General features: G+C 43.0%; 1 protein-coding gene across 1 annotated transcript in view; it reads right to left on the bottom strand.

The window, feature by feature from the left end:
- The window catches only part of LOC145403731 (uncharacterized), a 364,507-nt gene that overhangs the window by 103,469 nt on the left and 248,419 nt on the right, over positions 1 to 12,619 (bottom strand). Inside the window, exons 11-12 of the mRNA XM_080275411.1 lie at positions 10,767 to 10,906; positions 1,629 to 1,875 (exon numbers count right to left, since the gene is read on the bottom strand). Coding sequence (XP_080131537.1) covers positions 1,629 to 1,875; positions 10,767 to 10,906 — 387 coding nt within the window. The remainder of the gene's footprint in view (positions 1 to 1,628; positions 1,876 to 10,766; positions 10,907 to 12,619) is intronic.

Genomic DNA, 12,619 nt, shown 5'->3' with positions numbered 1-12,619 from the left:
TCTTTCACCCTCCATCCTCTCCACATGGCCAAACCACCTCAGTGTGTTCCTCATAACGCTTCCTATCACATCCACAGCCACACCACAATGCTCCTTTATATCCTCATTTGTCAGCCTGTCTCTCCATGTGACTCCACAGGCTCCTCTTAAATAACTCATTTCCACTGCTCTCACTCTTGACTTGTGTCCTTCCAACAACGTCCAAGCTTCACTTCCATACGTTAGAGTTGGTATCACAATACTGTCATGTAGTAACTTTTTCACTTCCATGCTCACTTCCCTGTTTCTTATCACTGCTTTCAAAGAACCAGCAACCTTTCTTCCCTGCTGTACCCTTTCAAGCACTTCACCCTCCAAACCTCCATCCTTACTCATCACACTACCCAAGTACCAAAACGTACTCACATTTTCCAATTCCTCACCATCCAACCTCACTGTACATTCACTGACTTCACCTCTCTCAAAGACCATCACTTTCCTCTTCCCTACATTCACCTTTAGATTCCGTTTCTTACACACTCTCCCAAACTCATCCACCAAGCCTTGCAGCTCCCCTTCGTCTTCACTCAACAACACAGTATCATCTGCAAACAACAGTACAGGGAGTTTCCAAACACTATCCTCTCTCACCAGGGCCACTCCAACATCCACTACCCTACCTTGTACCTCTTTTATTACCCCATCCATGTACAGATTGAACAACCATGGACACATGACACATCCCTGTTTCAACCCAACTTTCAAAGAGAAAAATTCACTTAGTTCACCATCCACACGCACTGCAGCCTTCGCACCATCATACATACTCTTCACAGCATTCAACAACTTCCCATCTACTCCATATATTTTTAACACTTTCCACAATCCTTGTCTATCCACCCTGTCATATGCTTTCTCCAATTCCATGAAAGCCGCATACACCTTCTTTCCCTTCTCTAGAAACTTTTCCACTAAAGATCTAAGAATGTATATCTGATCTACACAACCTCTTCCCTTCCTAAAGCCTCCCTGTTCTTCTCCAATTAATTTCTCTGTTCTTTCTCTAATTCTATCAATAAGTATCCTACCATACACTTCTCCTATTATACTAAGAAGATAGATGCTCCTATGATTACCACACACTTCTTTTTCCCCTTTTCCTTTGTACAAGGGAATAATTATACCTGACTTCTAATCTTCCGGGACTCTACCTTCCTCCCAGGCCAATCTGCACATCTTCCACATCCATTCTACTACTATCTCTCCCCCATGCTTCAGCATTTCACCACACACTCCATCAATTCCTGGGGCTTTCCCCAATTTAATTTTCTTTATTGCTTCCACAACTTCCATCCTACTGATTTCTTCCTGTCTTCTCACCTCCCTCCTTCTCCCAGCCATTCCCCAGCCACTTATACTCGCATTACTTCCATCCTCTATGTTCAACAATTCCTTAAAGTGTTCTCTCCATCTGCTCACTTTTTCTCCCTTCTCCACTAGTAATCTACCATTTTTATCTTTCACTCCCCTGCTAACTTCACTTCCACCCTGTCTTACTCTTTTCACCTCTTTCCAGAACATTTTCTTACAGTCCCTCCACTTTCCACTCAAATTCTTTCCAAACAATGTGAATGGTAAATTATTCCCACCTCTCGCATGAAGCTGAGATCCCGCTGGAGGAAATACGCATGCTGTGAGAGGGCATGTTGGCGGCATAGTGCCAGGGCATGCTGATGAGGGCGCCACTTGTGCTGTTCCACCAGGGCTGCATGTGTGGCCTGCAGCTGCTCAGCCAGCCAGGGTGTGATGCGAGAGAAGATTGGGTGGGTGTGACGAAGTTCCTCTCGTCGTGCTCGCTCACCCTCTTCATAGATCCTCTCAACCTCATCTAGGGCTCTGGGGATGGATGGTAATTATGGTTAAACCTTCAGCTACAAATTACCTACTCCATATTTTATTCCAGCATACTATCTACCTATCTATCTACAATATTGCCAGATGCCTCAATCCCATAAGGGGTGGCCACAAACAAATTGCCTCCATGTCGCCCTGTCCCCCACCATTTCACTGTCCTGCTCCCAGTTCAAACCTCCCTCTCTCATATACCTCTCCACTCCATCCCTAAAACTCATCCTTGGCTTCCCCCCCCTTCTCCCCCCCTCCATCTCATTCACATACATTCTCCTCCTCAGTCTCTCACTCTTCATCCTCTCCATATGGCCAAACCACCTCAATGTATTTCTCCTAATGCTTCCTATCACATCCACATCCACACCACAATGCTCTTTCACATCCTCATTTGTTAGTCTGTCTCTACATGCGACTCAACAGGCTCCTCTCAAATTACTCATTTCCACCACTCTCACTCTTGAATTCTGTCCCTCCAGCAAGATCCAAGCTTCATTTCCATACGTTTGGTATCAAAATACTGTCATGTATCATCTACAAACAACAGTATCATCTGCAAACAACAGTACAGGGAGTTTCCAAACACTGCCCTCTCTCATTAGGGCCGCTCTAACATCCACTGCCCTACCTCGTATCTCTTTTATAACCCCATCCATATACAGATTGAACAACCATGGAGACATGACACATCCCTGTTTCAATCCACCCTTCAAACAGAAAAATTTACTCAGTTCACTATCCACACACAAAGCAACCTTAGCACCCTCATACATGCTCTTCACGGCATTCAGCAACTTCCCATCTACTCCATATATTCTTAAAACTTTCCACAATCCTTGTCTACCCACCCTGTCATATGGTTTCTCCAAATCCATGAAGGCCACATACAACTTCTTTCCCTTCTCCAGAAACTTTTCCACTATAGATCTAAGAATGAATATCTGATCTACACGACCTCTTCCTTTCCTAAAACCTCCCTGTTCTTCTCCAACTAACTCCTCTGCTATTTCCCTAACTCTATCAGTAAATATCCTACCATATGCATTTCCTATTACACTAAGAAGAAAAATGCCCATATGATTACCACACATTTCTTTTTCCCCTTTCTTTGTACAGGGGAATAATTATACCTGACTTCCAATCCTCCAGGACCCTACCTTCCTCCCAGGCCAATCTGCACATCTTCCACATCCACTCTACTAGTATCTCTCCCCCATGCTTCAGCATTTCACCACACACTCCATCAATTCCTGGGGCTTTCCCCAATTTAACTTTCTTCATTGCTTCCACAACTTCCATGCTACTTATTTCTTCCTCTCTTCTCACATCCCTCTGTCTCCCTGCCATTCCCCAGCCACTTATACTTGCATTATTTTCATTCTCTATGTTCAACAATTCCTTAAAGTGTTCACTCCATTTGCTCACTTTTTCTCCCTTCTCCACTGGTAATCTGCCATTTCTATCTCTGACTCCCCAAATAACTTCTTTGACATCTTGTCTAACTCTCTTTACCTCTTTCCAGAACATTTTCTTACATTCCCTCCACTTTACACTCAAGTTCCTTCCAAATTCCTCATCCACTCTCTTCTTACTCTCTCTTACTAATCTTTTCACCTGTCTTCCTCTCTACATATAACTCTCTCTTCCGTCTCTCAACTTCTTCCACGCCCGTTTCTCATTTACTCACTATATGCTTTCTTCTTTAGTGCCACAGCCTGTCTCACCTCTTCATTCCACCATGCTGTTCCATGCACCCCTTTTTGTCTTCTCTTCACTCCACACACCATCTCACGTGCTGCACAGATTTCTTCTGTGAATATCTTGCACACACCTTCCACGTCCCCCATTTGCTCCAATCCATATTTACCCAGTCGCTCCTCCATTTCTTTCTTGTATTCTGCCTTTTTTCCATTCTCTTGTAACCTTTCCACCCTCCTTGTATAAACTACTTTCTCCTGTCCTTCCCTTATTCTATATCTCCATTTCATTTGGACCTTGATTCTCACCACCACTAAGTGGTGGTCAGAAAGTCCACTCCCCCAACCTCTATATGCTCTTGCATCCATTACACACCTTCTCATGCTATCATCCACACACACACATAATCAATCATTGCTTTCCTTTCATCCAGTTCACCACCCACCCTTCTCATCACTCGCCACATATACCTATAGATCATTTCGTGTCTGAAGAGGGTAATGGATATCACCAGCCCCCTCCAGGCACAAATGACCATTAACGCACTGCCATTCTCATCCATCATCTTTGCAGGCACACCCCACTCACCAACTATGCCATCCACCTTCACATTCCCTACTTTTCCATTCATATCTCCAATCAGAAACACTCTCTCATTCCTTTCAAACTTTTCCATGCACGCTTCCACATTTGTCCAGAACTCTCCTCTCACTCTGCTTGCACAATGTTGTGTTAGTGCATAGACGCACACAATTGCCCGCTATTGTAGTCCAACTTTCAATCTTACCCACACAATCCTTGAGCCAAATGATCCATACTCTCTTATATTCTCCTTCCATCTGCTACTCACAACAATACACACTCCTTCTTTTGCCCTCTCATTCTCACCTACACCTGCCTTATACTCCATCCATACTTCCATTCTCTCACACTCTCACCTTTCCATTAGTTTCAGTTATTCCACATACATCTACTTTTGCACCCTCAAGCACCTAGACAATCTCTCTCTTTTTCGCTTCACCATTTGCACCCCTTACATTCCATGTCACAATCTAAACCATGTCCTTTGTTAGGTCCTTAGTTGTCATCTGTTGGTCAGTCCTGGTTCGAGGCTTCTTGTTTGTATTATTAGTTAGTTGTTTTTGGGGGAAGGGCACTAACCCTCCACCAATCCACTTGTTTTCACGTAAGGAACACGTGTTGGTTGGTTATAAGATTACCACCCAGAGCTGTAAATGCTTCCTGGTTTACAGGAAATCATATGGCTTGCCACTCAATGTAGAGTTACCCTAAAAACAGAGTACACTACACTAAGTGGGTGGATAATGGGCACCCCCGCCTACTAAGACAGTACAGCATACACCATATTATTTTAATATGCTTCTCACACTGCACTTCCTCACCCTCCTTATGGATTTTCCCAACTCATCTAGGGCTTTGAGAAAGGATGATAATTACCTGTCTACAATATTTATCTACCTACCACCCTACATACCTATCCATCTATCTATATTGATACCTTCATCCCTGAAGCAGTGAACACAGACAAACCATCACCATGTCACCCTGTCCTCTGCCATCAGGCTGCCCTCCCGCCAACTAACACCTCCCTCATTCATATACTTCTTCAGCCTCTCTCTCCAACTACTCTGTATTACACAGTAGTTAATTAACGATCAGATTATGTATAATGTTCCTCACACCAGACTCACCATGCAGCGGAGGGGGTAAAAAAAAAAAACTGGGAAGAGCATTTTTCAATCTTGTTGGTCCACATTCCTAAATAGTGCAAGACTGTAAGTGAGTGAATGAGTGAGTGCATGGGGAGCAAGAGTGTGAACTGTAAATGGGAAGTGAATGAGTGAGCAAGGACTGAGTAACTGAATGAGTGAATGGGAAACGAGTGAGGAAGGACAGCATGAGTGAATGAATGAGTGAGTGTATGGAGAGTGTGTGACTGAGGGGGTAGGGAGAGTGTGAGTAACTGAGCGAGTGAATGAATGAGTTCATGAGTGAGTGAATATATGGGAGAGAAAAGAGCCAGTGAGTGAGTGGGAAGTGAGTAACTGTGGGTGGGGAGTGAATCAGTGAGTAACTTGTAAGTGAGTGAGGGAATGAGTGGGAAGGGTAATGGTGACCTGAGACTGTGAGTGAGTGAGTTAGTGGGAAGCAGGTGAGTGAGTGAGTGGGAAATGAATGAATACGAAAGGAGTGACTGAGTGAGTAATATGAGAAAAGGTGAGTGAATGGGGAGTGAATGCTTTGTGGGTGAGTGAGTGGGATGTGATTAGGTGAGTGAGTGAGAGAGGAAATGAGTGAGAGTAAGTAAGTGGGTAACTGAATGAGAGATTGACTGCGTGAATGGGGAGTGAGTGAATGAGAATGAGTGGAAGCAAGTGAGTGAGTTTGAGAGTGGGGAGTCAGTGAGTGAATGTGTGAGTAAATAAGTGAAATGTGTGGGAAATGAATGAGTGGGGAGCGAGTGGATGAGTGGTCTGTGAGTGTGTGAGCAGAGAATGAGCTAGTGAATGGGGTCTGTGTGTGTGTGAGTGGGGAATGAGTTAGTGAATGGGGTCTTTGTGTGCAAGTCAGGAGTGAGTGAGTGGGGAGTGAGTGAGTGACTGAGTGAGAAGTGAATAAGTGAGTGAGCAGGAAGTGAGTGTGTGAGTGAGAGAATGGGCAAGAGTGAGTGAGTGAGAGGGAAGTAAGTGAAGAGCTGAGTGGCTGAGAGAGTGAGTGAGTGTGCGAATGGGGAGTGAATGAGTGAGTGAGTGAGCAACTGAAAGAATAAGTTAGGAGCAGGAAAGCATTACGTGGAATGAGAATGAGTGGAGACAGAGATGGTGTGAAGGAAGAAGGAGTGGACATACAGAGTGGTCAGGAATTAGGCACATGGGGATAGAGTGATGTGGAGAGTATGAGTGAACAGAGTTTGTGAGAATGTAAGGAGGCAGAGAAAGAAGTGAGAAGGGAGAGAAGAACTGGGGGTAGAGTGGAGAGTTAAAATGTTTGGAGAGTTTTGGTGGGGAGGGAGGGGGAGAAGTGAATGAAGGAGTGAGAGGAAGAAGTGATGGGTTGAGAAGGAATAAGAGGTAAAGCTGAACTAGGCTTTCCTGGAAGGTGTAAGGGAAAATGCAGGATTGAGAGGAAGTATGGTAATACTGTGAGCTATGGATTGTCAAAAAAAAAAAGAGGGGGGGGGAGGACAGGCTGGAAGAACATCAAGCAGTGAGAAGACTGATGGGGGGGAAGAAAGAAGGTGAAGAAGGAAAGAAGAATAAAGGTGAGGGGAGGGGGAGTAGGGATGAAGGGAAAAAGGGGAGAAGGAAGAGAGAGGAGGAAAGAAAGGGGCAAAGAGTAAAAAGATGCAATGATAAGTAGAGGAATAAAGGACAGAAGAGGTGAGAAAGGAGTAAGGAGATAAGAGGAGGGACAGGGTGGCAGGAGGAAAGGAGGTTGAGAGGAGGAGGAAAGGGTCAGGGGTACGAAGAGGAAAAAGAGAGGGAAGAAATGTAGAGGATGATGGGTGAAATGAGAGAAATGTGCAATAACGGGAGGGAAACAGGTGTAGGATACAAGAATGAGATGAGGTGAGGCGAAAAAGAAAACTAGTCAAAGCAGTAGTGGGGGTGATACAAGGTGGAGGAAATGGAACTGAGGATGGGAAGGTGGTGAAGAGTGGCAGTGGCAATGAGGTGCGGGAAGGGGTAAGAGAAAGAGGAGAGGGGAGAGTGATCATGGGAACTGACATGGGGGATGGAGGTCAGAAAGAGGAAAGAGAAGACATGAAGGGGAGAAGAGGGGCTAGACAAGATGGAAGAATGTAGAGAGGGAGAGATGCAGGAGAATATCCAACTATCTTACTCTGCCATGTCTTTGGACTTAGTTTGACTTATTCAACTGCATTTGATATTGCTCACTTTGTCATCTTAATGTAGTTCATCTAAATCCTTGCTAATTTTTGCAACCTAAAATGAATCTAATGTCTTTTGATGCTCCGTTACCTGTGGCTACTTACGAATTATTAAGTCAATGAATGACAGTACTGTATTGTGGTTCCTACTTTAATGTATGGAAGTCCTCAGGCCTTGTTGGAAGGGCACAAGTCAAGAGTGAGAGAAGTGGAAATGAGTTACTTGACAGAAGCATGTGGAGTTACAAAGAAAGACACACAGACAAATGAGGAAGTGAAGGAGACTTGTACAACTGATGCAGATATGACTGAAAGCATGAGAAGAAATACTCTGAGATGGTTTAGCCACATGGTATTATGAGAGACTGACTAGAAAAGCATATGTGAGTGAGGTGGAAGGGGTGATGGGGAGATGAAGATTGAGGATGCGATGGAGGTATGGGGGGGGGGAGAGATATATGAGAGAAAGGGGTGTGAGCTGGAAAGTGTGCAGCCTGATGGCAGAGGACTGGGTTACATGAAGGCGATTTGCTTGTGGCCACTCCTTACACAATTGAGGAGTCTGGCTAAGGATAGAAAGAAGTTTTGTATCCTGGCTGATTTATGTATCCTGAATTTAATTAGGTTTCTTCTGACACTGCTTCATCTGCAAGCCATAAGGAATTAATTCTCTTTCATCTTGTTATATATCATCACAATGATACACCTCCAGTCAATCTATCTCCACTCAGGCCCCTCACATAGCCCTTCTACTAGTATATGCTACATTTAATTAGGTTTCACAGTTAAATACTGTATACAGATTTTATATCTCGGCTGTAGTCAAAAAATGAAAGAAGCCGAAGACATGACTGACCAATAAGAGTGTCTCAAGACAATCAAAGGCCCATGCCAAATTATCATACAACAACTGAAAAAACACAAGCATTTATCCACCAATGGATATGTGCCCACTGGCAGGCATAAGCAGCAGCCTAAATGCCTGTATAGTCAGTCTGTCACTGGTGTTCATTCACCCTCCTAACAGATCTTTTCAACCTCATATAAGGCTCTGGGAAAGGATATGAGTCACACTTACACCCTTCAACCAAATGACACACTTTGAATGTAATTCTTGCTACTACAGTACTAGATAACTTCATACAGATTTAAAGAACACATCTTTTCAATCTCATCCAGGCCTCTGAGGAACATTTGAGGCGTCTTGCGGCAGAGTGACGTACGTGCCAAAATGTTCAATGGTGAGTTATTCCCACCGATATGTAGGTGGAGCCTTCGAGATCCTCCCTGTATAAAGCTACATACAAACAGAACCCTTATGGCTGGCTGGCAGATGGGCATGTGTCACGTGTTTTAGGCCTTGAAAACCCACAGAGGAAGTCTGCTCCCACATGGCAGAAGGACGTACGGGCCACGAGCAGCTAGCCATTTGGAGGCCGCGTCTCAGTACAAGCTCCCAGCCTCAGCCAGTCCCCCACCAGTGTCCCCCTAAACCTCACATGTGGTTGATAGGCTGCACTGTCCTCTGGCCATTTTGAGTGATTTGAGTGCTTTTAGTTAAAAATTTACAATATAAAAATTAATCAAAAATCAAGAAACAGCATTATTAATATAAAACTTTCACAATTTATTAATTTTTGTTTATTTTCATTTGGATCACATAATTATAACCTATGTTAATATTTTGTGTATGACCCCCAATGGGGGGGTGTGCATTTGTGTTTGGTTTTGTCTTTTTTTTTTGTTATTTTTTCTAAACAATGGATTCATTAAATTGCATTTTTTGAGAGCATTACACTGATATAAAACAACATTAGTTTTTCTTTATACCTTTTATGTACACATTCTTAAAATTTAAGCTTCAATTACTTGATAGTAAACCCCTGGTGCATACGTCACTCTGCTGCTAGATGCCTCATTTGGAATCAATTTGGACGGGTGTGTATTGGTGTTTTGATGAGGAGAGATATATTGAGATGGTCTGGACATCTGGAGAGGACAGGGGGTGCAGAAAGTGAGAAGAGTTAATGTTAGGGGCAGACTTGTGAGAGGTAGACCAAAAAAGACCTGGGATGAGGTCACTGAGTGTGACCTCAGGGATAAGGGACTGAATATGGAAGCTGCCAGAGATCGAGCAGCATGGAAAGCCACCACTGAGTGACCAGGGCCAATGCATGCATGCATATTGCAGCTATCAAAAACGAACAAATGAACAAATCTCTTTGACCAGTTAATGCACAGGTATTTTGTAGTTTGTTCTTGCCAGTTTACTACCTGATAAGTTTTATTAGATCCAGAGAACACTCTAGCAGTGAAGAGGGTTGTGTAAGGCTATATATATATTATTCCTACAGTTTGAAAATTACAGTATCGCCAGAGCTAAATAAAATAAAGGATTTCAGTGCAACAAAATAAACTGAATATTATGTTCTCTGGATGAAGGAGTAAATCAGTAAAGACATGTTCAGGTATTTCAAACAAGCATTAATCAAACATTTAAGGATTGTGAGTTTTGACTGCTGTATTATCTTTGCATGAGGAGGATAGCATGAACATGATTAACGCTAGACCACTAAACTTTAATACCTGTTACAGTGCAACTAAACATGGGTATATTATAACCGAGTTTGAAAAAAAAAAAAAAAAAAAAAAAAAAAAAGTAAATATGCAAATTTATTAAAGCTATCACTTACACACTACATTTAAGGCATCTTAATATTACCTAAACTGTTAGTAACACTTAATTACTATAAATGAGGTATTTTAGGGATTTATAGAAAAAACATCCAACACTGTGAAATTGTTACCAAATTTTTGGAAAAGATTCACACACACACACACACACAAAAAACACCAAATTACCCAAAACTTCCCCAAACCCCTCAAAGCACTTCTGGCTCTGCTCCAAGGGGGTTATTAGCACCAAACTCATGTATAATATACCCAAGTATGTCACTGGTCAGTTATCACTAAACTTGGGTACACTATACCCGAACCCATCACTATGGACAATTCCCAGCCATGCAGCAGCATGACGTGACCTACCTCCTTGAGCACTCGGGGAACCCTGAGGGTACTGAGGGTCCCAGCACACTGGCTTGGCGGGATCACTGTGTAACACCAAAACGACGTCATGTGCATCGGGTATACTATATCTAAGTTTAGTACCCTAGGGTTAAGGAGGAAGAGGAGGGAAATACTATGATTATGATGAAGATGATGATTATGATGATCATGGCAAGAATGATGACAATTACTGCTGTGTTACCTGTGCATGAGGAGGACAGCACGGGCATGGTTGACAAGGAGGGCAGGGACAGATGAACCGAGCTCCTGTAGGGTTGGGTGGGCCAGAATTGCTGTGTACACTCGACCAAGGTACTCCTCCTGCACAAGCCGATTACCCTCCTGATAAAACAACCATTTAGGTTACAGGGTTGACATAATGAATAAATAGCCATAAACTATCCTCCAGGCCACTTATTAAGCAGTTGGAGGAAAGGTCTGTTGTCTGGAAGGATGAAAGTTTAATCCAAGGGTAGGGATTTGTATTTGCCAACACAGACTTACTGATCTTCCAGGAGGCCCACCAACCAATTAAAACATACCCTCTAATACTATTGTATCAGTCTTGAGTGAGGCAGCCCTAACATACAGTATACAGTCAACCCTCTAAATTTACCTTCCTTGGGCTTAGGCTGTGTTCAAACTTCAGAAATATTTGAACTCTAGAAGGGTGGAGTCTAGTATGAATTAAAATAATGTTTTTTTTTTTTTTTTTAATGCAACCAGCCTTTCCATTCATATTGGTACTTTGTCTCCCTTTCAGTTAAATTTCTTGTTAGCCATTTTCCTGAATGTAGATAATCACATTAATGTGGTTGAAAAATGTAAGGAAACATAAGTGAGACAACAATAACTAGATATTGCTTTCCTTACGACACAATCCTGTGAAAAATTTATTCTTCTTTCCACTTCAGGAGGCACTAAACTGAGCAGCAAGCTTATTGGTTTCGTGTAACACAGGAAACCATCTACAACACTTGATATTACTTTCCTTACAACACAATCCTGTGAAAAATTTATTCTTCTTTCCACTTCAGGTGGCGCTAAACTGAGCGGCAACCCTAACGGTTTCGTATACCCCAGGAAACCATTTACAACACTGAGTGGTAGCCATATAACCAAATAATGGGGTGATGTGGAGCCTACTATTGTTCCCTTGTTAATTGGTTGGAAAGATGCAAATGTTGTGTCCATCCAGGAACCAAACCTCCACACTCTTCCCTGTGCTGTCTGCCACAAGGAAACATCAGTTAACTGCATGGGATGACCCTGCAAGGATGGTTGCTTGCATGCAGTTGATGGGTCTGCTTAGCCAGACAGACTGGGGTTAATGACAACAACAACATCAACAACAACAAGAACACCTACTGAAAATTTGGGAACATATTCAGTTGGCTCAGTACCATCCAGTGACTTGAAGCAATTCCCTTATTTGACTGACCATACACTGAACATGATTTTCATGATTTTATGTCATAATCTGTTATGCTTCCAACACCACACTGATTTCTTGAGTAAAAGTGGTGCCTTGTTAAACTTCTGTTATACTGTACTGCCTTTCAACTTTTTGTACAATGGTACAGTATTTCTTTTTTGGAACATTGCATCCAACTCTGTCAACTGGTTACCTTTTAATGGCCACTATCAAGGATTGTTCATCCATCCATCATCCAATCCTACATTGCCCCATGAGGAGTGTAGGAGCCCAGGGCTAGGCAGTTGGTCCTGACATTTAAGATGAGAGTGACCGGCCTCACTCATCCCTGAGTGGCATTACGTGAGCAATCAACCCCAACCATCCCTTGGATATAAACCTTCACCAGCTCAATCCGACTGGAGCACAATAATTACCCACTAAACCACCAGGTGCCAAAATTTGGTTATATGGTTACCACCCAGCATAGTAAATGGCCTGGTGTACAGGAAACCATTTGGCTTGTCACTCAGTGTAGAGTCACCCACAGGCAGAAGGGAGAGGAGAGAATGAAGGAAAGAAAGACACAGGAGGGAGTGCAAAGTTACCCGAAGGCAGAAAGACAAGGAAAGAAAGAAGGA

This window comes from Coenobita brevimanus, chromosome 61 (assembly GCF_032717465.1).
Source record: "Coenobita brevimanus isolate Jiangsu-jjx chromosome 61, ASM3271746v2, whole genome shotgun sequence".
NCBI lineage: Eukaryota > Metazoa > Arthropoda > Malacostraca > Decapoda > Coenobitidae > Coenobita > Coenobita brevimanus.
The sequence above is the reverse complement of the archived record's forward strand: the minus strand, read 5'-3'. Positions and strand labels throughout refer to the sequence as shown.